This window comes from Thamnophis elegans, chromosome Z (genome assembly GCF_009769535.1).
Source record: "Thamnophis elegans isolate rThaEle1 chromosome Z, rThaEle1.pri, whole genome shotgun sequence".
Taxonomy (NCBI): domain Eukaryota; kingdom Metazoa; phylum Chordata; class Lepidosauria; order Squamata; family Colubridae; genus Thamnophis; species Thamnophis elegans.
In genome coordinates this window covers 110,094,276-110,119,406 of record NC_045558.1, presented here as the reverse complement: position 1 = coordinate 110,119,406, position 25,131 = coordinate 110,094,276, and the positions used below count along the sequence as shown (strand labels likewise).

At 38.0% G+C, this 25,131-nt stretch overlaps 1 protein-coding gene across 1 annotated transcript; it reads right to left on the bottom strand.

Moving 5' to 3' along the window:
* Positions 1-2,549: 2,549 nt before the first annotated feature.
* On the bottom strand, positions 2,550-3,488 carry LOC116521368 (olfactory receptor 6N1-like). The gene has a single exon (XM_032236047.1). The coding sequence runs from the start codon at positions 3,486-3,488 to the stop codon at positions 2,550-2,552; it is 939 nt and encodes a 312-aa protein (XP_032091938.1).
* Between the last annotated feature and the right edge of the window lie 21,643 nt (positions 3,489-25,131).

The following is a 25,131-nucleotide window of genomic DNA, read 5'->3' as shown; positions in this document are numbered from 1 at the left end:
AATGTGGGTTCTGCATGCAATCAAACTATTTGAATTCCTCCCCCCTCCCCACACACGCACCTTTTCCAGCTGTTTCAGAGAGGATTTCAACTCTGCCCTCATGAAAGGCCAGAGCTCTGAGTCAGACTGAGCTAGTTGCTCCCAGAGAACTCTAAAAAGCCTCTAAAAATGCCCTCTACAGGAGGCAAAAGAACAAGTGCCTCATTTGCATAAGGAATTCTTCACTTTTTAACCCTTGGTTAACTCTAAAAAGGCAAAAAATTCCTTATGCAAAAGAGGCCCCTAGTTCTCTGCCTTCTCCTATAGTTAACACTAAGCACTGTTCCAAGTCACTGTGACTTAGAATCTGGTAGCAACTACCTTGGCTTTAATTATTTTTTAAAAATTCTTTAAAATTCTTTCCTTTTCCTCATAACTGGTGAGGCCACGCCTCCACTGCCTCTAGTGACTGCATGTCCCTGATAGAATCCTTCCCAAGCTCTTTCTAAATTTGTTAAAATCACCTCTCTTAATGTCTAAGACATTTGTTTGATTTTGTACTATTGATTATGTCTTATTATACTAAATTCCAATATGATATATGGATATATCCTTTCATTATAAAGAATTGAAAAATATTCATTTAAATTTTATTTAAACAAACATAACTATTAAGGTTTGAACAATTAAACGTGGAAGATAACGACTTCCATATCACTAGTGTTATCTCCCAATGGTTTCATTAAATTAAAAGATATTCAATGTGTGTCTGAAAATAAATTGTTCATCTATTTGCATTGAATATAAATATTTGCTAGCTGTTCTTTTCCTCCTCTGTTGTATTTTCCTTTATATCTCTCTGCAGATGTAAATATAATCCAGATTCTCATGAGATAAGCTGAGACTCACACATGTCCAAGAATTGATTCCATTTTTTAACTTCTTAACTCCATCTCTGACACTGTTGGTTCTTTTTTCCTGATTTCTAATGGATGTGATATTCAGAGTAGATACATTACCAAACATATTAGTTCCTTTTGTTAAGCCTTGCTTTTTTACTCCTCAAATGATATGTAAGAAAAATAATACCAAGATGTCTAAATTCATTTGGATCAGAAAAAAAAATACATTCTCAAACTCGCAATTATACTACATAAAGTCTTAAAAACCATGCATTTCTGTATTTACAATCCTTCTGTTTACAAATGACATATGATATTATTAAGAATCTGATTGAAGCTGCAATTGTTATTTATCTACCCTATTTTATTAATAGATCTTAACTATCTATAATTATACTTAAATCTTATTCAATGTTGTTTCTTCCTGCATCTTTCCCCCATTTATAATCATTGTTCTTGGTAAATTAGTTAGATGTTACTCTCAGAGTCAGTTTCCTAAAAGACAATAGTTTATATAGTTTAATTCAGCAGACAAAGTCATTTCTGCGTCTTGTGGACTCATCAAAGTTATATTTTCTTTAAATGGAATTTTTAAATTCACACATTTCTTAATTACAAAGTTTGTAGATAGTATGATAATCCATTCTGCTTCTGTGGTTTTTTTATATTGTACATAATGTCTCAATTGATATCTGCTTGAAAGTTCATAAAGAAAAAAAAATCTTACTGAGTTTAAAGTTATGAATACTGAATCTTTTCCAGCTAATGCAAGAACTATTCAGTATATAATTTTACAAAATCAATTAAAGAGACTTCTAAGAAATCCTTTTACCATATGTGTAATGTTAAGAGACACTATGTGACTGCTTTTAACTTCATGTCATTCTCAGATGCTCTAATATTCAAATAAAAATTCACCAACAAAAATAAAATACATATTTAACATATTTTTTTAAAAAAGATATTTTACAAAACTTAAATATCCCAAAAAATTAAACCAACATTTTTTTATTTATTTCTTTTCTGCAAATGTTATCTACAGAAGAGACAGCCAGGAAACAACCTTTTTTTGTAGAAAAAATAGATTACGTGCCTGTTAGGGTCGTATTAATGTGTGAAGTGCTTCAACTTCAATCTCAACAGGGCAGACACATAGTTTCCTATATTTCTGACTCTTAGTGAAAGAAGAAATTACATTTTTATCACATTCTATGTGTACCTATTTGACAGTGAATAATGTTACACTAATTTTGAAACAGACATGAATAGGAAAGAATCTTAACCCAGTATCCTAAAAGCTTTTCATCATGAAACGAAAGATGATGCACATTCTAGTAATTTAAATTGTTGAAGGCAAGAATGTATCCCAAATGATCCATTTCATTGTAAATAAAAAATAATTTATCGATAGAACTGAATATAACTGCAGTATAATTGGAAAGATATCTGTGCTATACATCAATATGTATTGAGAGGTATTTTGGTGGTTTAGTTAAAGTGTAACAGAAATTGGGAAACCATTATTTCTAGTCATATAGTTACCAGGAGACAAGAGTGACTCAAAGGCAAGTACAGAAATACACACAAATACACACACACACACACACACAAACTTTAATGCACAAATAACACACACAAACAATTAATTATCCCCACCAAAATACCTCCTTAGCACAGAGCATTTCTAATGATTATCTTTATCTCTCTATTTCTCAAACTATAAATAAAGGGATTGACCATGGGGGTTAAAATGGAATACAAGAAAGAGAAGCTCTTATTCATATCTTTGAATCTTCCAGTTGTTGGCATAATGTAGACCAGCATTAAGGAGACATAGAAAATGGAGACTACAGTAAGATGGGAAGAACAGGTGGAAAACGCCTTTTGTCTGCCATTCACAGACTTGATTTTCATAATTGCTCGAATGATAAAAGCATAAGATGAGACAGTTATGAAAAATGTAGGTATAATCCCTAAAGATGATGTTATCAAAGCAACTCTTTCAATCACCCAAGTGTCACTGCAAGAAAGTTGTATTAAGGGTGTGAAATCACAAAAGAAATGGTCAATTTCGTATTGATTACAGAATACAAGTTGGGTCAACAAGGATGTCAAAATAGTGATAAGAACAAATCCTATTATGCCTGATGCTAAAACCAGCAATATACATGTTTTGTCATTCATAAGTGTGACATAATGCAAAGGTCTGCATATGGCTAGATAACGATCATAAGACATTGCTGCCAAAACATAACATTCAGTAGCTCCTAAAGTGGAAAAGAAATGCATCTGTAAAATGCAGCCCCATAGAGAAATTGTTTTCTTTCCAGATAGAAAAGTGGCCAGCATTTTAGGTATTATTGTTGAGGTGTAGCAGATTTCCAAACAGGCTAGATTAGAAAGAAAGAAGTACATAGGAGTATGAAGATGCTTCTCCATCATAACCAGTATAATTATGAGAAGGTTCCCAGATAGTGTTATACTATAAATGATTAGAAATAATAAGAAGAAAATAATGTCCAAGTTCTCAGTGTTCCCAAATCCAAGAAGGATGAACTCTTTTATCCTTGTTGTGTTCTGCCATTCTGAAGGCTTTTCAAACTTCATCTAAAATGTCAAATGTTGCAGATTTGGAAATTTATGGTCCATTTAGGTTCCTATAAAGCTTGTTGCAATGTACGGAAAAACATTTACAAAATTATTAACTTTCCATGGGATACATCAACATTTGCATTAATTCCACAAAAATATAGAGCTTAATCCACATCATGTCACATTCACATAGACCCACAGAAATTATGAAGAACTGATAGCCAAAAGAGTTGATTTCTTTTATTGTAAATATTTCCGCCAAATAAAATTAATGGCCTCAATTATTTACAACTTGCACGTGTCATGCAATTAAAAACAATAATTTTAAATTATGTGTTTCATTAAAAATATTACATTTTAAAACTTTATTAGCTTAAATCTAAATATTTTTCAAGATAGAAAGGGTAAAAATATAATAATAATGAAATACCTACGAATCTCGATTTGAAAGTGACATTCTAATGTTCAGGTGTCAAAAAATAATTCTTCCATGAATCTGCCAGGCATTGTTTTATTGGCTAAACATAATCATTCAGCTTGTATGTATCCTTCTTTTGTTCTCAGTGGTATGAACCTACACCAAGGACAAAGTAATCAAAATAGTCCCAAGAGAAAAAAATGCTTTCAGAAGATAATTTGCCTAGTGGAAAGGAAAATTTAGAGGAGGTAAGAGAAAGGAGCCAGAAGGGAATGAAAGCTTTTTCCCTCCCTCATCTTTATCTACTTTTCTTTCTTAATATTTTCAGCAGAACCTGGATATACTCTTCTGTAGGTATCTTTTAATATCTTCCTTTTCTATTTTCTCTTGGCAGTACAAAGCTTGGAAGTATCTTACTGCTATACATTCCCCCCCTCCTTTTGGTGTTGTATCATTCTTCATCCTCTAATTACTGTATTAATTTCTTTTCTTTTTCTTTTTTTTAGTTTATAGGCCAGCCATCTCCCCGGTTTGTTGGCATTTTCGAAATAATTTTGTCCACTTGATCTAATTTTCTGGGCCACTTCTTTTTGTGCAATTACGTTTAATCTATATTTCACTATTTCTTTTTCTTCTTTAACTTCCTAGTTCTTTCTGGATTTTATATTCCAATTTCTCCAGTTTCTCCTGGAACTCTGTATATTGTTTCTTTTTATCTTTGTTTCTTCTTATTGTATATGCTATTCTAATGCCACGCACATAGGCTTTGGTTGTATCCCATAGGTTTTGAATAGTTGTCTGTTCATTCCAGTTTTCCTTTAGGAAAAATGCTAATTCTTTTTCCACATATTGAACATAGTTCTTTTCTTTCATATCCCTCTGATTCATGGTCCATCTCTTTTTCCTTTTTGCCTCTCCTTTTCATTTGATTGTTAATGGGTTATGGTCCGCCCACATGTTCGGTGTTATTTCTACTTCCTCTACATGCTTCTCCATTTCCTGCTCCATCCACATCGATCCTGGACCATGAATTATGGGGGTTTGAAAAGAATGTGTATTGACTCTTCTGTGCCATCTCCTGCCATCTCTTGGTGAACGCTCTGATGGGGCGCAGGAGTTCATGGCTTCCATGACAACCATGGACTTGACCCAGGTAATTTCGGGCCCAACTCATTCAGCGGGACAAATGCTCGACCTCGTGTTTCTCTCGGGGCAGTAGAGACATGATCTGAAATTAGAGGGCATTGAGATCTCGCCCCGGGTCATGGTCAGATCATTTCCTTCTGAGGCTGGACTTTCAAAAACCACTCCCTCACCACAGGGAGGTGGAACCGATTAGGTGGTTCCACCCCAGGCGCCTGATGGACCCTCTGGGATTTCAAACGGAACTTGGGGATATACCTGACTCCCTTGCCCGCAGCCCGACAGAGTCTTTGGTCGCTGTTTGGAATATAGCGGCAGCTGGGGCTCTTGATCAGATTGCGCCTTTGCGGCCCCTCCGCGGCAGTGGATCCAGGAGAGCTCCTTGGTTCACTGAGGAACTCTGGGAGATGAAGCACCAAAAGAGACACCTAGAGCGACATTAGAGGGCTAGTAACTTTGAATCTGACCGAGCACTGCTAAGAGCCTATATTAGGACTTTTCTCATGGCGATATGGGTGGCAAAATGTGCTCATTTTTCCACTCTTATTACGTCCGCAGAATCTCACCCAGCCACCCTGTTTAGGATTTCTTGCTCCCTTCTGAAGAGGAGGGATGTGGAGGGATCTTGCAGGGAAGAGCTGAAGAATTTGTTCAGTTTCTGTCGGATAAAGTCGCCCAGATTCGGACGGACCTGTACTCCACTTGGGCAGTTCCTGCCGAGATGCCAGGGGGGTTCCACCACAAATCCGTGAAGCCCTTCTGCGCGGAGACATAAGCATGAAGACTAAATCGCGCCGTTCTAAGCGCTAGGGAAAAACGCGACCCTACCGCGGCGACATAATCGCAGAGGGCAAAATCGCGCATTCCCAAGCACTCACTACCCTAAACCTAACCCTAAACCTAACGCTAAACCTAAACCTAACGCTAAACCTAACCCTAATGCTAAACCTAACCCTAAACCAACCCTAAAACAAACCCCTAAACCTAATCCTAATGCTTACCTTAAATGAAGTTGGCTTTCTGCCGTGGCGCTGTTTTAAAGTGCCCTTATGTTGCCGCGCTGTTGTTGCGGCGGTGATGACGCGCGGTGATGACGCTTTAGCGCCACGATTTTATCACCGCAATTTTGACCAGCGCGGTTTTGTCGTGCCACGGCCGGGGGTAGGCCTTGAGCATATTCCTTGGATTGAGTTCCAACCTGTTACTCCTGAGGAAGTGGACAAGACCATGGGAGTGGTAAGTGCCTCCACCTGCTTATTGGACCCGTGTCCCTCCTGGCTGGTTTCTGCCAGCAAGGAGGTTACACGAGGCTGGTTCCAGAGAATCATTAACACCTCTCTAGAGGAGGGATCTTTCCCGCAGCCCCTAAAGGATGTGGTGGTGAGACCCCTCCTTAAGAAACCTTCTCTGGATCCAGCTATTCTTAACAACTATCGTCCAGTCTCCAACCTACCCTTTCTGGGGAAGGTTGTTGAGAAGGTGGTGGCCTTTCAACTCCGACGGTCCTTGGATGAAGCTGACTATCTTGATCCCTTCCAGTCGGGTTTCAGACCTGGTTACTCCTAATTTGGTTGCGCTGAACGATGATCTCTGGCAGGCCTGGGATAGAGGACTGTCCTCTATCCTGGTGCTTCTTGACCTCTCAGCGGCCTTTGATACCATTGACCATGGTATCCTTCTGCGAAGACTAGGGGAGGTGGGAGTGGGAGGCACCGTTCTACAGTGGTTCTCTTCTTACCTCTCTGACAGGTCACAGTCAGTGTTGGTTGGTGGACAGAGGTCGACCCCGAGGCCCCTCAAATATGGGGTACTGCAGGGTTCGGTCCTGTCCCCCCTCCTATTTAACATCTACATGAAGCCACTGGGTGAGATCATTCACCGGCACGGGATCAAGTGCCACCAATACGTGGAGGATACTCAACTGTATCTGTCTACCCCGTGCCAACTCAGCGAAGCAGTGGAAGTGATGTGCCAGTGTCTGGAGGCTGTTAGGGTCTGGATGGGATTGAACAAGTTGGCACTCAATCCAGACAAGACCAAGTGGCTTTTGATGTTTCCTCCCAAGGATAGTCCAGATCTTCCATCTATTAGCCTGTGGGGTGAAAGTTTACACCCCTCAGAGAGGGCTCACAACTTTGGTGTCCTCCTGGATCCGCAGCTAACTTTAGAACATCATTTGTCAGCTGTGACCAGGGGGGCCTTTGCCCAGGTTTGCCTGGTGCACCAGTTGCGACCCTATCTGGACCGGGAGGCACTTCAAATGGTCACTCATGCTCTCGTCACCACAAGGCTCGACTACTGCAACACACTCTACATGGGGCTGCCCTTGAAGAGTTTTCGGAGACTGCAGTTGGTCCAGAATGCAGCCGCGCGAGCGATATCAGGGGTACCTCGGTACACCCATGTTACACCTATCCTCCGCGAGCTGCACTGGCTCTCTATTAGTAATTACCTTTAAAACCCTACATGGCACTGGACCTGGATATCTGAGAGACCGTCTCCTGCTACATACCTCCCATCCTCCGATAAGAACTCACAGGTTAGGCCTCCTCCGGGTGCCATCTGCCGGACAATGCCGGCTGGCGACCACTAGGGGGAGAGCCTTTTCTGTTGCTGCTCTGGCTCTGTGGAACGAGTTACCAACAGAGATCCGGACCCTCCCCACCCTTGCAGCCTTTCAAAGAGCCACCAAAACCTGGCTGTTCCAGCAGGTCTGGGATTGCTGACTCAAATCAGGTCAACCCACAATTAATCCGGATGTATGTTGTGTTTTTTTAAAAATGCTTGTATTGTTTTATGTTCCCCCCCATATGTTATTTTATTTTATTTGTACTTGTAAGCCGCCGTGAGTCCCCTCCCCTGGGATTGGGCGGCATATAAACCCATTAAATTGCTAAATTGCTAAATATCATCTTTCACTTTCCCTAAATCACCTTTCATTTCCTTGTGATTTTTGGTTATTGATTCTTGTGTTTTTATCTTAAATAGAAAGAGGATCATTCTAATTCTAAATGGACTATTGCTTCCCCAGCTCTCTATTGGCTGATGCCAGGTCTTTCTTCTGTTTTTTCCCAATTTCTTTTCAGTTTGTTCTGTCCTAGCTTCTACCATTTTTATCTTCTGCTCATTTTTAGCTATTGTTTCCTGTATCTTTCCCATTATGTCATCCAACTTCTTTATATCATCTTTCACTTCCCCTAGATTGCACTTCACTTCCCCTAGATCACCTTTCATGTCCTCATGATTTTTAGTTATTGATTCTTGCATTTTTATCATAAATTCCTGAATCATGTTTAATGAGGCTTGTAGGCTTTGTAGGGTTGGTGCAGATGCTGGTTTTTCACTGCTCGGCATGTCTGTTGTTAACTTCTGTGCTGCTGGAGAGGCTATCATTGGCAATGTTTTCTTTACAATTTTGGTAGCTGTGGATGTGTTTGCCATCTTTAGCTTTTGGGGAAAAAAAATATTCCACAATACCATAAGTTTTCAATCTTTCACTCTAGGTCTTTCCCTAGTCACTGTCCCTTCTTCTATCCCTCATTTTTTTAAACCTGATAATTAAAAATAGTAATGTAATATAAGACACTGATTAAATCCAATCCTTAATATCAACTTTCAATAGACAATTATATAATTATATATAAATTATATATGTAAATCACAATTATAAAATATTATATTTGTAGTTAATTATTATAAATTGTCCTAATTTAACTTAACTGTATTAAAGGAAGAGAAGGAGCAAAGGAGAGAAATAAATAAATATTTATAATATCTATAAGTTGTTAAATAGTCTATTGCACTTTTTACTATATAATAAATCTACTAAAATTCATAAATATATAAATCAGTATGTGCAATCAATTAATTAATTAAAGGTTACTATTAATCAACCGTTTCTGTTTTAAAGCTAGATAGTTTTTCTAATATGCAGTAATAGAGGAAGAGGCAATAAATTCTATCCTGTTTTAAATATGCTTGAATCTATATTAAATAGATGTAGAGTACAGATATATAAAATATATAAATCATATATCTTATAAAATATTAATTCTTTGATCTAAATATCACCATGGTAGATATAACAATATTTAAATACCATAAATGTAAAGATACCTGAAGTGTACAAAGCTGGTTGTAGATGAGTCCAATCCAAAGTCCTGCATTGGGAATACCACAGTTCTTATTCCTTGATCTTTCTACTCCCTTGCAACTTCTCTGTCCCCTGTTCTCTGTGCTTCAAAATTACTGCTGCCCTCAAATTGCACAGTCACTATCTTACTCACTCTTCTTACTCTTGCTGGAGCTTCTTCTGATCCTTGTTGGTGTTGGGCATGCATCAGTCACTTGGGGAGACATGCAACCTGCCCTGATATACTGGCCTGACGCAGCTGCAACCGATGCCAGCTTCGATATCACAAGGGCTGGTGTGGTAGGAATGGGATCCATGAGGAGAGGATGGCAGAAAGGGGGGTGGGCCTGCAGTGCCCAGCAGTGGCTTTAAAACTTGCAAGGGGAACTTTACCACCTGGAGGTTGCTTTTCTCTGAATTTGTTTATTTATTTTTTATTCCTTACATATCATTTTAAGTACACATTCACATAATTGTTATTCTTCTTTACATTTATCATTCTTATAAATTTATTATTTCATTTACTAGGTTAAAAAATACAGTTCGGTTGCTTTGTTTACAATTCCTTCCTCCTATTGTAACACCACCTTTTCCCCTTCTTTTCTCCCACCTTCCCTTCTTTACTTCCTTCCTCCTCTCCTTTCCCGTACTTCTTCCCTTACCTTTCTACTACTCCTTCTCTTCCTTCCTCAAGATCCAAGAAAGAAAAATATCAACTCCATTTGAATAGAGATAAAGTACTTTATACTAGATATGTACCAGATATGAATGGAAATGTACTAGATATGAATGGAAAGCAGCAAAACGGAAAGCAAGATGTAAGCCAGAAAGGCAGAAACATGTAGATATCAAATGATTGTCCAGCCCCCTCCCTCCAGTTACCCCAACCCAGTGTCCAATCTGCAACTCCCTAAGGTGTCATGTGAGGTGCATCTTCAAAGGGCCTTATCAGGTTGGTATGTGAGACGGTTGGCCTTGACCAAGTCCAAATATCAGCCATTAGCATGCACAGAGGATGGTGAGAACAAAACTCCCTTTCCCAATGCCATGCTCCCAACCTCCCCATTTCAATGGCAGCTGATAGCAAGCAAGCGAAGTAGAGGCTGACACTCTCCCTTCCATCCCTGGAGGATGGTTTTTTTTGCAATTTGTTTTTATTTTTAAACATAAAAAACATAAAAAATTCTCATCCATTACATACAGCATGTCGTTTAGTTACAAGTGTTTTTGCATCCATATTCCCAATTACATTTACAATCACAGATTTTTCATCTAATATAACTAGATACCTCACTTTCATTGTACAACATATATTCAATTACAATTAATATTTTTTTTCAATAAACTTAATTCCCTTACATTCTTGATTGTCTGTTTAATAACAATATACCTTTATATTATAATCACATATCCTGATATGAAAAAGATTTATTAACCATTTATGTTTATATAGCACTGTTTTCAATTATGTATAATCCCACCAATAAACTATCAAATATGCTTATGTTCATTATTGTCCTTGTACATCATACATTCAAACAAAGATGTTATTCCTTCATTTTTCAACAAGGTATTCTAAATAGTCACTTCATATATATACCAATTTTAATTACTTCCTTATTAAAATTATTTATCAACAACCAGATATCTTTATAATATATACTTAGAGTTATATATTATATCACCAATCCTCTATCAAGTATACATAAATTCATTGTTATCCTTATCCATTTTAAAACAAAAAGTTCTAAAGTATTCAATTCATATATGTATCAGCCTTTCATTGTATCATTGTTAATCTATTTCACAGCATAATTATATTATCACTTAATTTATTCAGTTAAAACATAATAAAACATTTTTCATTTCCAGGTTTTTTCCCCCAGCCACTGATAAAACAAGTCCCATATATTATAAAATTGCTCGTCTTCTTGTTCTCTAATTTCAAATGTCAATTTACTCATTTCAGCAAATTCCATTATTTTTCTTCTCGTAAATGTGTTTTTATTTTTTTTTCCATTTCATTTTCGTACAGTCACATATATACTGTGCATAACCGGGGCCATATAACATTAAACAATAAACACAGCAATTCCTCTTGTCAACAATACCCCCCAAAATAGAAACCCAATGTACCTCTTCGACCCTCCATACACCCTTTCTTTCGCCCCCCTCCAACTTTTCATCTTCCCTCCATCATTCCCCTCTACCCTACTTCCCCTCCCCCTCTACCACTCCTCTCTCCCAATACACTCCCTCCCTTCCTTCTCCTCCTCCCTCCAGTCCTCTCTCCCACCCTCTCTACCCCTCTTTCTTCTATCCCTCTACTCCTCTCTTCGGTGTATTTCTACAATCTATTAATATATTCAGCTTGTCCTATTTTTACAGTGGAATTAAAGAGCAACAGTATACAAGTGCCGTCACGTTACTTTAAAATCTAGCACATACTATATATCCCCCTCTCCCCCCTCCCCCCTAACACCCCACCTCCCTTCCCCCCCGACTTCCCAGAGCCCATAAACGGTATAGATTTTTAACAAACACAGTCTAACATATATTGAGACAAAGGAAATTAAAAAAAAGAAGTTAATAACATCTCTGCATTGAACTCAGCTTCTTCCTGTTACACTAACTTTGAGCAGTTTAGATTATTCCTAATCTTAAACATAGGCTATCTGTAAGTTCTTAGTCCCATATTTGTTTTGTATATAGTCAATCCATTTTTTCCAGTCTCGTTTATATCTCTCATTTGAATGGTCATTGGTTAAATGGGTCCAATCACTAATTGCGGATAGCGCCACTGCATCATAGTATAATTTTAGGTTAGGTAATTTCAAGCCTCCTCTCTCGCGTACATCTTGCATTATTTTCATCTTTACCCTCGGCTTCTTTCCGGCCCATACAAATTTGTTGATATCCTTCTGCCATTCTAAAAGATTTGCATCTTTTTTAAGTATAGGTAACATTTGGAAAAGAAATAAAAAATTTGGTAAGATGTTCATTTTCACTGCCGCTATACTACCCAACAAAGATAAGTGCAATTTCTCCCATTTTTTCATCTCTGTCTGTATACTATGCCAAAGTGGTTCATAATTATGCTTATATAATTTCCCATTTGAAGTTAAGATGTTAACTCCAAGATATTTGACTTTTTTAACTACCTCACATCCTAGCATCACTCCTAATTCTTCCTTTTGTTTAGTATTCATATTTATAGCTAATATTTTTGTTTTTCCTAAATTTATTTTAAAACCAGACACTTGACCATATTGATTAATCGTATTCATTAAGACCATACCGGATTCCTGCAGTTGTTCCAATATTATGACCAAATCATCCGCAAAAGCGCGCACTCGTGCTGCCTAATCTTGATCCCTTTTAAACCATCCAAGCCCCGTATTTTATTCAACAATACTTCCAAAGTTATAATGAACAATAATTGGGACAGCCCTGTCTTGTACCTTTTCCAATTTGAAAAGAGTCTGTTAAACTTCCATTGACTATGATTTGTGCTGTTTGCTGTTGGTATATTGCTTTAATTGACTGTAAAAAATTATCTCCTATCTGCATTTTTTGCAATATCTTCAACAGAAATTGCCAGTTAACTCGATCAAAGGCCTTCTCAGCATCCAAGAATATAAATGCAGCAGGGATCTGGTTGTTCTTTCCCAAATATTCTAATGCATTAATAATTAGTCTGACATTACTCTTCATCTGTCTCCCCTGTATAAAACCTGTTTGGTCGGTATGTATCAATTGTTGCATAACCACCATTAACCTATTTGCTAGTATTTTAGTAAAAAATTTATAATCTACATTAAGTAATGAGATAGGTCTGTAATTTTTTGGTTGGGTAGTATCTTGATCTTCTTTGGGTATCAAAGATATAAACGCTGTCTTCCAAGATGGGGGCACTTTACCTTCCATTTGAATTTTATTAAATAGTTCTCTAAGAGGTTCTACCATTTCTAACTGTAAATTTTTATAGTAAACCGCTGTCAAGCCATCTGTGCCTGGCGCTTTCCCTAACTTTAGTTGCTTAATTACCTGCAAGATTTCCCCTGAGGTTATTGGATGGTTCAACTTTTGTCTGTACTCTTCTCTAACTAGGGGTATTTTCTCTTTATCTAAGTATTTGTCTATATCTAAACCCTTAATTTTGTCCCCTTTATACAATTCTGTAAAAAATTCCCGGAATGCCTTTTGAATCTCCTCCTGTTGAAACACCTCCTTCCCTCTATAAATCAATTTGGTTACATTTCGAGTTTTCATTTTTTTCCTAATCTGATAAACTAACCATCCGCCCCGTTTATTTGCATTACAAAAAGTATTGTGTTTTGCATATAATAAACTAGTGGCTACCTGATCAGAAATCAACATATCAAATTGGGATTTTAATATAGTAATTGCTTCCTTAACCTTTGTATCGCCTGGATTCAATGTTAACTCCAACTCTTTCCCTTTAATTTCCTCTTCCAATTCTTTTCGTTTTAGCCCTTGTTTATGTCTATGTATTTTGTTTATATTCATCAGTACTCCTCTCATATATGCTTTGCTTGCATCCCATACAAATTCCATAGGTGTACCCTTATTCATATTCAGAACAAAGTATTCAGACAACAATTTTTTACAATCATTAATGTACTTCTCATATCTAAATAAGTTTTCATTCAGCCTCCAAGACCTTCTTTCCTGCACTATCCTTTCCAATTCCATCCAAACTGGGTTATGATCCGAAAGGACCCTCACCGCAATCTTTGTCTTCTTCACCCTAGAAAGTAAATCGTTAGTGATTAGTATAAAATCAATCCTTGAAAAGGATTGATGTCTATCAGAAAAGAAGGTGAAATCATATTCCTCTGTGTTTTTTTCTCGCCAAATATCTCTCAATTCAAAGTCGTCCATCATGTCAAAAAAAAAGGTTTCGGTAGCTTAGCTCGCATTTTAGTATTAGGGCGAGAGGTCTTCTTATCTCTTTTAGTGTCAATCACGCCGTTCCAGTCACCCAATAGTTTACAAGACTTATAATCCCACTGTACTAATTTAGCGTGAAGATTTCTATAGAATCCATCTTGCTGTTGATTAGGAGCATAAATTCCCAAAAGTAATGACTTTTTCCCTTCTAAGACTAGGTCTAGCGCGATATATCTTCCAAAGGGATCTGCTTCAATTAGTTCAGCCTTAATGTCTTTTCTTAAGTATACAACTATACCATTTTTCTTTTCCCTAGCAGAGGTCACAAAATGTTGACCAAGTTTGGGGTTAAACAAATATTTTTGATCGGTTGATTTGATATGAGTTTCTTGCAGACAAATTATATCATTCTTGAACTGTTTGAGATAGTGAAATATTTTCTTTCTCTTCTGTGGAGAGTTCAGTCCATTGACATTCCATGTCAAAATCTTAGTTGTCATCTTTGGTTCCTTAAGCTTTTTAGAGCCTCCTGCATGGCCTGTTTAACCTTTGGCCTAGCTCCTCCCATGGCTTCTGAGCTTGTTGCTGTAACTCCTTGATCAATGGCCAGTGATTGTTGAGGTTGTGGCATTGTAGCTTGTTTTTCCATTCGTCTGGTAGTCATACGGCTAGGTCTTTCTTCCATGGCACCTTGCCCTTCCGGGAGGGGGAGATGGTGCATCTTGTCTGGTAGTTGTGTAGTTTGCCATCTATCTTGTCCTTCTTGTGGTCTTTCTCCAGATCCAGATGGTGCAGGGTGTCCCACCTTCAAAATATTGTGATAGAAATCTTGAGCTTTCCATACAGAATTGAGACAATATCTTTGCTTGTCAAATGTAATTATAATACCAAATGACACATCCCATCTATACTGTATCTGACGGTTTCTGAGTTCTTCCACTAGAAAAGCATAATCTCTCCTGGGTCTTAGCATTTGAGGTGGTATTTCTTTCAGGACAATCAAATCCTGGCCGCCGATTTGAAGCCTGGTGTTATAGGACTCTTGTAATATCATGTTTCTGAACTCTCTTGTGGCAAAGTATATAACTACATCTTGGGGTAGTTGCTTTTGTTTTGCTGCCCAAGAATTAACACGATAAATTTTATCGATCTGCCAGTCAAAGTTGGACCCCGGTCTTCCCACCAGACGGTCAAAAGCCTCTGAAAAAATCTGTTTCAAGTTCTCCTGTTTATCCTCCTGCAACCCCCTGACTCTTAATGCGAACTCCATCTGCCTGTACTGTATCATAATAATCTGTTTTTCAGCGTTTTCAACTTTTTGTTGCACCACCTCAGTTTTGGATGTCAAATTGGTATTAGCTTCATTAAGAACCTCTAAGTTATCTTCAATTCCAGAAACATGTTCTGTCAGTACGGTTACAAGTCCCAGCATATCATCATTTATTTTGGCAATCCTAGTATCAAGTTTATCATATAAGTCCACCTTAAACTCTTTTAATTCGTCCTTTATCTCCTTTATCTCCTCTCTGAATTCTTTGAAGGTTTCCAAAAAAAGTTCTTTCATTAGCACATCTCCAGTAGTGGGCAACTTTGTGCGAGGTATCGGGATGTGCTTCTTAGAGGAAGTTTCCCCCCAGGAATTAATTTTGATGCCATTATAAGTCTTATCTACGAGCAATTAATAAAACTCTACTGGCTCGCTGTGCAGCTTACAAAAAAGAAAAAAGGGTATTAAGACACCCCTTTGTTAGCTCTTTAGGATTTTTCAAAGGATTTCAAAAAAAAGAAAAAGAAGAAAAAGCATTGTAACGAAGCAGCTCGGCATATTCAACGCCATTTTTGACTTCTCTGTATCAGAAATATATATTAACAAAGTTGATAAGAAGAAAGTCTTGTAAACTCTTCAGAGAAGTGAAACTAATTAATAAGAAACTGCTGGCTGGCTGTTCCTCCCTTTGAACTTTTATCACTGCTTTTGCAGAAGAATTAGGAATGTGGCATTGTTATGAAGAACGCACGATTGCCATTTTAGGAGCCAATTTCTTTTAAGAAAAAAAAAAGCCAAGTACACGAAGGAAGCTCTTGTAAAAAATGAAGCTAGGATTTTAAAAAAAAACAGATAAGGTTCTCAGATACGGACTCTGCTTATATTAAATTCAGATAAATAGTTCAAATATTGTTCTAAGTGGAGGTATCTTACTTTGAGCCATGAAGAAAACAGCTAGGAATTTCCGGCACGGAGATAATGATTCAGCCTCGGCTGGCCCCCCTTCTCTTCGCAGCCAAAAAAGCTGCAAACTTCAAAGGAAAAGCTCTTGCCAGATGGATCTTCTCTCCCCCTCTTCTTTGCCTGAAGAGTGAGGTACCTGCCAGATGTCTAGGCAGATAACGTGACCGGAAACCTGGGGGCAGCTCTATTAAGCTACCACCATCAGCAAGATCCCACCCAGGACAATTTTTCGAATAACTGCTTCCTCTTTTACTATTGTTTCATTTCTCCAATTTTTTGCAAATATGTTTCTGGCTGCTGTTAAAACATTTACAATCAAATATTTTAAATCTTTGTTATAGATTTCTGGTTATAATTCCCAATAAAAATATCTCTGGTTTAAGATCTATGTGTTTGTGTATCATTTTCTCCAACCATATGTGAATTTTAGTCCAGTATCTTTTAGCTTCAATGCAAGTCGATCACATGTGGTAATATGAGTACGGTATCTGATGACATTTCCAACACTTTTTTGATTTATTCTTGGACATTCTTGCAATTCTCGTTGGGGGTAGATGCCATCTGTAAAACATCCTATACAAATTTTCTCTATATGCAGTAGACATTGTCATTTTATAATGTTGAGACCACAATTTCTGCCATTTCTCTAAATCAATCCCATGCCCAAAGTTTTTCCTCCAAGCTATCATGGTTTCTTTAACTTGTTCCTCTTGTAATTTAACCTCCAATATATATCCATATAGTTTTTTAAGGATGCTTTCCAATAAAAGCTGTCTGTGCCACCACTCTGCTGGAGGAGTAAATATGCTCAGGACAGCAGGAAAATGGGGTTGGCCTCACCAAACCTTGCATGCCTACCCAAGGGTTTATCTCAGGGAAACCTGGGGCACCCTCGTCAATGATGCTCACCCATTAGCTTTTCTACCCGTTTCTGTATCTCTCTGTCTCTGTCTCTGTCTCTCTGTCTGTCTTTCTATATGTATTTCTCTCTGTCTCTCTCTGTCTCTGTCTCTCTGTCTCTATCTCCATCTCTCTCCATGTCTCTCTGTCTCTGTCTCTCTCTCTCTCTTTCTCTGTCTTTCTATATGTATTTCTCTCTGTCTCTCTCTGTCTCTGTGTCTCTGTCTCTGTGTCTCTGTCTCTGTGTCTCTGTCTCTATCTCCGTCTCTCTCCATGTCTCTCTGTCTCTGTCTCTATCTCTGTCTCTGTCTCTCTCTCTCTCTTTGTGTGTCTCTTCTCAGAAACTCTCCTACTCACCCTCTTTATCCTCTCTCACAACCATAGCCAGCCAGAGAGAGAGATAGATATAGAGATGCACATAGAGAGGGAGACAAGGAATGAGAGAGAGAGAGAGGGAGAGAGAGAGATACAGAGATACAGAGAAATAGAGAGAGGGGGGGAGAAAGAGAGAGATAAATGGGGGAGAGAAAGAGAGACAGTGATATAGAAAGAGGGGGAGGAGAGAGAGAGAGAGTAGGAGGGAGAGGGAGTGAGAGAAGGACAGAGACATGGAGAGAGAGAGAGATGTTGAAAGGGTTTTTTGATTCAGGGTGTTTTTTAACAACTGGTTCTCTGCCCTATTGACCAGCTGGGTAAGCTTGGCTAAGGTGGTCATGTGACTGGGTGCTAGTGAGTGATGTTAATTGGGCCAAACACACTCAGATTCCCGGTGTTTGTTTTTTTCTATGGGAAAACAGCTCTTTAAGTGTTTAAGTTTGAAGACCCCTGATCTAGTCCATTAATTCTATCATATATTTACAATAAAAGAAAGTATAATAGGAACAACCATAAAAGATTATTCCATTCCAACTTGGTGTCAGCAAAAAGTCTGTAAAATGCTGTCAGAACTTTGTAGGTAAATTTCTGCAATGCTGATGAAATAAACCAATTTTATATTTCATTTTTTTACTTTTAAAAGCGGTGTCCAGTGGCCCCTAGGAAGTCCTGGGAACTATACCAAGAAAGTGATGCTGGAGGTTTAGTAGAGGACTGAATAGTGAGCACCAGTGCAGGAGGAGGACAGTGCCCCATTGTGACTGGAAAGTCTGCTTCTAGGATGGGTGAACCTGTATATTTGCAGGCAAATGGTTGCAAGCAATCCTGAAGAGAGTATCAGTTGGAGTGAGTATATTCTTTCCCCTGTTGGTCAGTGAGAGAGATCAGTGAAGAAGCCTGATAGTGCAGAGGTTAGAATATGGCATTGCAAGCTAACTCTGCCCACAATCTGGAGTTTAATTTTGACAGGGTTCAAGGTTGACTCAGCATTTTATCCTTGAAGTTGATCCTTCTGAGGTTGATAAAATGAGGATACAGATTGTTGAGGGCAGTATCCTGAAAATGCAAACCACTCAGAAAATGCTGCAAAGTACTATGGAGTATCTAAGTGCTTTTGCAATCAGTTTAGGGGAAAAATAGTTGTATCTGGGGAAATGGGAGAAGAGATATTTCTACTTAAGTGTACCAATTCAGCATTGAAATGTTGGATTTTTAAAAGGCATCACTTTTAAACAAATAAACGCTTTTTAAGCGAGTGATATTTTTATATTATCCTAAAATATAGATTCCTAAAACAGAACATGCAGCACAACTAATTCCAAGAAAATGCAAGAAGGAATATTAACTTTCAAGCCTTTGTGTATCTTCCTGTATACCCATTTCAGTTCCTTTAACTTTTTAAAAATAAATTTATTGAACAAATTTAATATTCAAGATACAGCACCCAGATGTTACAAGTATCCAAGACATGCCAATACCAGTATAGAAGCTGGAAAATCAATGATGTTGATAGTGGAAACATGAGGCCACAGTACTAATGCATTAGTGAAGACCAAAGATGTTAAGCAGCACTGAGTCCATCTGGTTAAAAGACCTCTGAGGCCAAAAGAGCAATGTTCAATGTTCTGATCTCAGTGCTTTGTATTTTAACAGCAGGTCAATTTGAATAAAGGGGGAGGTTAAATTGCCCCATGCACCCCACACCAGCTTACCTCAGAACCCCCACAACCAGGCCATACATGCCCCAACAACTACCGCGTGTCCACAGCACCGAGACAGCATTGAGTCCATCTAGTTACCCCTGAGTATCATGTTTTTATAATGACATGATTTACAAAGCCTGTAGTCATAAAACTTCATTGTTAAAAAGTGACATCCTGTAATGCTGATTAGATAACAATAAAATATTATTTCAACATAACAGAACATAAGTGATATCAATAGGAGAGCTTTATTTATTTATTTTCTACAGCTTCCCATTTCACTGAACATAATTCTGGCTAGCAGAGTTAAAATACTGTCAGAGTGGTTAAAAGGCCAGTTTGTAGGAACTCTATTTCTACTGCACAGGTTCCCTATGCCTTCCTAAGACTCCCTAAGTTTCTGGAAACAATGCAATTTCAAGGCATCCTGAAAGATTTTGGCGGTGGGAATCTTGTGTGAGGAATGGATGATGTCCCAGAAGACAGGAGTCACAGTATAAAAAACAGCTGTTTTCCTTTTTTTCTGAGTAATTTTTGTTCAATTGTGTTGCATGCATGTGCAGCAAATCAGTATAAAACTGGTTAGGAGCCCACCACTGGGAGAGTAATATCAAAGTTTATCTAAGAGTCCCTGTGAGAAATATGCTACACATCTGATCACCAAAGTTGCTCATATTCACTCTATTTTGGACTCCAGCTTTAATACAGAATCTGTGGGGCTGGTGGGGGCCATGTGTTACAAGACATGGGGTAGATTTTGAGCCAGTGGAACCTGAGGAAGTAGCCAGGATTCTGAGCTTTTAGTTCAGCCACTTGTGTATTAGGTATATGCTCCTTTTGACTTATTAAGGCTGCAATGGAATATATGCATGATTGGGTCTGGGAGCCCCTTGAAGGAGGAAGGACCTCTGTACAGAGGACCATTACTGAACCTAATCAAGCTGGACAGTTTTCATCCAGATTTCTAGGCATTCCTCCTTATTATTGCTGTTGTCTAATTTATATTAATTTTGGAGCTATGTTATAATGATATATGATAGTGGAATATTAGATATATAATTATTACATAATACTTTTTATTATATATAGCTGTATTTTATTTTGTTAGTTATATTAGTAAATTTTAAATAAATCCTAAAATAATTTGTAAAATACACAAACACACAAAAAAGAAAATTATAAATGGCTGAACAAAGTACCATATTTTTCAGAGTATAAGACACACAGGAGTATAAGACACAGCAAGGTTTCCAGGGGAGGGGCTCGCCGTCGTCGGCAGCTTAACTGAGCTGCCCCCAGAGTTCGTATATCTACTTAACATCTATAGATATCTCTTTTTTCAGGCAAGAAAAAAGCAGGGAGGGACCCAGTCGGTTAGATCCTTCTTTGTAGTTTGCAGTTTTTTTGTTTTTTTTTTGGCTGTAAACGGAGAAGGAGGATCGCCTTAAGCTGAGTCATTTACTCCGGCCAGATCTTCTCAGCTGTTTTTTTTTCAGCTCAAGGCGAGGAACCCACCCCCCCTCAGGACATTCTTTTGAAACTAAGCCATTGAAAACAAATACGAGCAGAGACCAAACCTGTGAACTTCTCTTTATTTTTTTTTCTATCAAAATACCAGCTTCAATGTTATAAAAAACTCCTTTGTTTAATTGTTTTTTAAAATGGTGACTTTTTAGCTTCCGCATTTGCTATAACGATATATCTCCAACTTCCCGGCACAGAATCAAAGGAATAATTTCTCACAATTTAATTAGCCCCCTTGAAGATCTTTTCTTATCAACCTCTAAAAATTTACTGAAATTATATTATCTGAAATCAACGCGAGCAGAGACTTTGTTTGCTTCCTTTCTATAATGGCACCAAAATCAAAGTTGGTGAGACATTCTCTTAGCAATATATCTCAGGCATTTGCTACAAAGTCGCAGCCCTTACCTTCTACGCCCCCTACTGGAGATTTGTTAACGAAAGAATTTCTTTTCGAGACTCTTAAAGAATTTAGCGAGGAGATGAAGCAACTTATTACAGACTTATGTGATAAGCTTGATACCAAGATTGCTCAAACAAAGGAGGATATGGTAGGACTTGTAACTGTTTTGACAGATTATGTTGCTGGAATGGAAGATAAGTTGGAACTCCTGGAGGAAGCCAACACCAACCTGACATCTAAAATTGAAGTGCTGCAACAGAAAGTTGAAAACGCAGAAAATCAACTTGTTATGACAAATTACAAAAAGATGGAGCTTGCATTAAGAGTTAGGGGATTGCGTGAAAACGAACAGGAGAACTTGAAACAGATTTTTTCAGAGGCTTTCAGTCGCTTGGTGGGAAGTCCGGGACTCAACTTTGATTGGCAGATCCAAAAAATCTACCGTCATAATTCGTGGGTGGCGAAACAGAGACAGCTTCCGAGAGATGTAGTTATATATTTTGCTACAAGAGAATCCAGAAATGCGATATTACAAGAGTTTTATAATACCAGGCTGCGAATTGACGGACAGGACTTGATTGTTTTCAAGGAAATACCACCCCAAATGTTAAGAGCTAGGAGAGACTATGCTTTTTTAGTTAAAGAACTCAGAAATCATCAAATACAGTATAGATGGGATGCGCCATTTGGTATTATAATTACATTCGGTGAGCAAAAATATCGTCTCAACTCTGTATGGGAAGCCCGAGATTTTTATTACAAGACCCTAAAGGTGGGACATCCTGAACCACCTGGACCCGGAGAAAGACAAAGAGAAGGACAAGAGAAACAACAAAACACACAATCACAAGACAGGAAGTATTGCTTTCCCCTCCCGGAAGAGCAGAAGACCAGAGAACAAGGACCTAGCCGTGCTCCCAGACGAATGGAAAATAAGGTGGATCGCAGCAACATCTATGATTATCAGCCATTGATTAAGGAGATATCTACGAAACCATTATAAAAGAGAAAGTAAACATCTTGCTATATCAAACAGCTCAAAAACGACATAACTTCTCTGTAAGAAAATTATACTAAATTAACTGACCCAAAATATTTGCTTAACTTTGAACTAGGTCAATATTTTGTGACTTTTGTTTTGCATAAAATGGTATAGTTGTATATCGATGAAGAGACATTAAGGCTGAAAGAACTGATGCTGATCTCTTTGGAAGATATATTGTATAGGACCTAAAAAGACTTGATGGATAATTTTGAATTTTTATATAAATTACTGATGACTTATTTTCCAGGGTGAGGAGGGCGGAGATGGTGGTGATTTTTCTGCATCGCGGCTCAGTTCGGATGGAGTTGGGAGGTGTGGTGTAGACGGCAGGGTAGTAGAGGTCGAATGAGAGCTTATTTTGAGATGGAAACTTTATTGATGTTTGTAAAAATTGTTATCTGAATATACTGTTTGAAGGATACATCCAGGGAGTTTGCAGGAGATCTAGGCGGAGCATATATGAGAGGAGCACGGATGAATATAAAACATATGTATGTGTGTATATATATGTGTGTGTGTGTGTGTGTGTGTGTATATATATATATATATATATATATATATATATATATATATATATATGTGTGTGTGTGTGTGTGTGTGTGTGTGTGTGTGTGTGTGTGTGTGTGTGTATGTGTATGTGTATGTATATGTATATGTATACGGACAGAGGCAGGGACGAGAAGAGCTGGAAGAGGAAATCGAGAGAAGAATTCGAGATGTGTTTAAATTGTGTCATAGAGGAAGGAGGCATAAAAGGGACAAATTAAGGGTTTGGAAACAGACAGATATTTAGATAAAGAAATAAGGCCTCTAGCTAGAGAAGAATTCTACTTGGTTAACTTACTTGGTTTTAACATAGTCTGAAAACCTGCAAGTAATTAATTAATTGAGATTAGGACTGTTTAACTTTTTGTAGTGATAAGAAGCTGAGCTCAAAGCAGAGAGTTTATTGACTTTTTTTCTTTCTTATTCTTCTTTTCTTTTACTCTTTTTTTTTCTTTTAACTTTTAACTTACTTGGTTCTAATATACTCCAGACTGTGTTTGATAAAAAGTTATACCGGGTATGGGATCTGGGAAGTCGGAAGGGGGGAAGGGAGGGGGGATCATAGGGGGGAGGGGGGGAAATATAGTTTATGTCAATTTTTAAAACAATAAGAATGCACTTGTATACTGTTGCTTTTTTTTTTCTTTTAATTTTAGTATAAAATAAGAAGCCGAATACATTGATGAATAGTAGAAATACACCGAAGTGAGGAGTAGAGGGAAAGAAGAGGGAGGGGCAGAGAGGGAGTGAGAGGGGAATGGAAGGAGGGTGAGATGGAAGGGGGGGAGAAAGGAATGTTAGAGGGGGAGGGGAAGTAGAAGAGGGGAATGTTGAAGGGGAGAAAGGAAAGTTGGAGGGGGGAGAAAGAAAGGGTGTATGGAGGGTTGAAGCGTTATGTTGGTTTTCTATTTTGGAATATAAGAAGAGTTATGTTTATTGCTTAATGTTATATGGCCTCAATCTTGCACAGTACATATGTGATTATATAAAATGAAAATGAAAATGCATAAAAATATTTTAAACACGAAAGACACACCGAGGTTTTGAAGAGGAAGATTTAAAAAAATGTTTTTGCACTTTGCAGACCTCCCAAAAATGGGCCATTTTCGCAAAAACGAGCCCATTTCTTTTTCAAAAAAAGGGCATGAAAAGCCTTTAGGAGGCTTGTAGACTGCTCCTGGGTGGTGGCCCACCCAAAAGTACTAATGCATTAGTGAAGATCAAAGATGCTAAGCAGCACTGAGTCCATCAAGTTAAAAGACCCCTGAGCCCAAAAGAACAATGTTCAATGATCTTGTGCTTTCCATTTTAACAGAAGGTCATTTTTTAGAGATCAGAATCCATGGAATTGAGGGCTAAACACATAGTTTAAAGAAATACTAACATCATTCTATTACACATAACCTATTTTCCCCCAAATAAGACCCATCCTGAAAATAAGGACTAGCATAAGCCCTACCACAAATTAAGCCCTACTTAAGTGCCTGGGCAGCTGCCCACTCAACCGCTCTTTCTGGTTGTTTGTGGTGCCAAAACATAAAGAAAGGGGGGAGGTGCAGCTGCCCCATGCACCCAACACCAGCTTACCTCAGGACCCCCATAACCATGCCATCCATGCCCCAACAACTGCCTCTCGTCTATAGCACTGGTGCATCACTCAGCCTCCTGCTCTGTTGTGGTCACAAGCAAGCAGAAGAAGTGGGCCAGTGGCCACACAGGGTCTTGCATATGTCAGGGCTTGTGTGGCCTGACTGCAGGGACCCTGAGGTAAACTGGGGCAGCTCCATCTCCACCTTAAGGCAAAAGCATTCTCATGCTGCACAGCTTCCTGTCCCAACACCAGCAAACAGAAGTAGGACTTCCATACATGGGAAAAAAATAAGACATCCCCTGAAAATAAACCATAAAACTATCTGTGGAATAATGCACATCCAATACAATTTTACTTGTTCCTACAAATGAAAATAATGGCCTATTACTTCTCTATTATGGAAAATTGGAAGTACATGAAAGCAAATAAATTTCCTTAAGGTGTCTGAGACAGCCAGTCACTTTAAATAGTTTTCTGGATAATCTGATTCCTTGCGTAAATGTTAGTGTCAGAAGGATGTTAGTATTTTAGTATTTAATGATATTATCAGGAAGAAATGCAGTTACTTTTGATGGTAGAGCATGACAAGACAGAACTTGCTATTCATTAATTCTTTATAATGACAAAGCCTGTAAACAAAAAACTTCATTGTTAAAAAGTGGCATCCTGTAATGCTAGATTAGAAAACTATAAAATATTATTTTGACATAGCAGAATATAAGCGATATCAATAG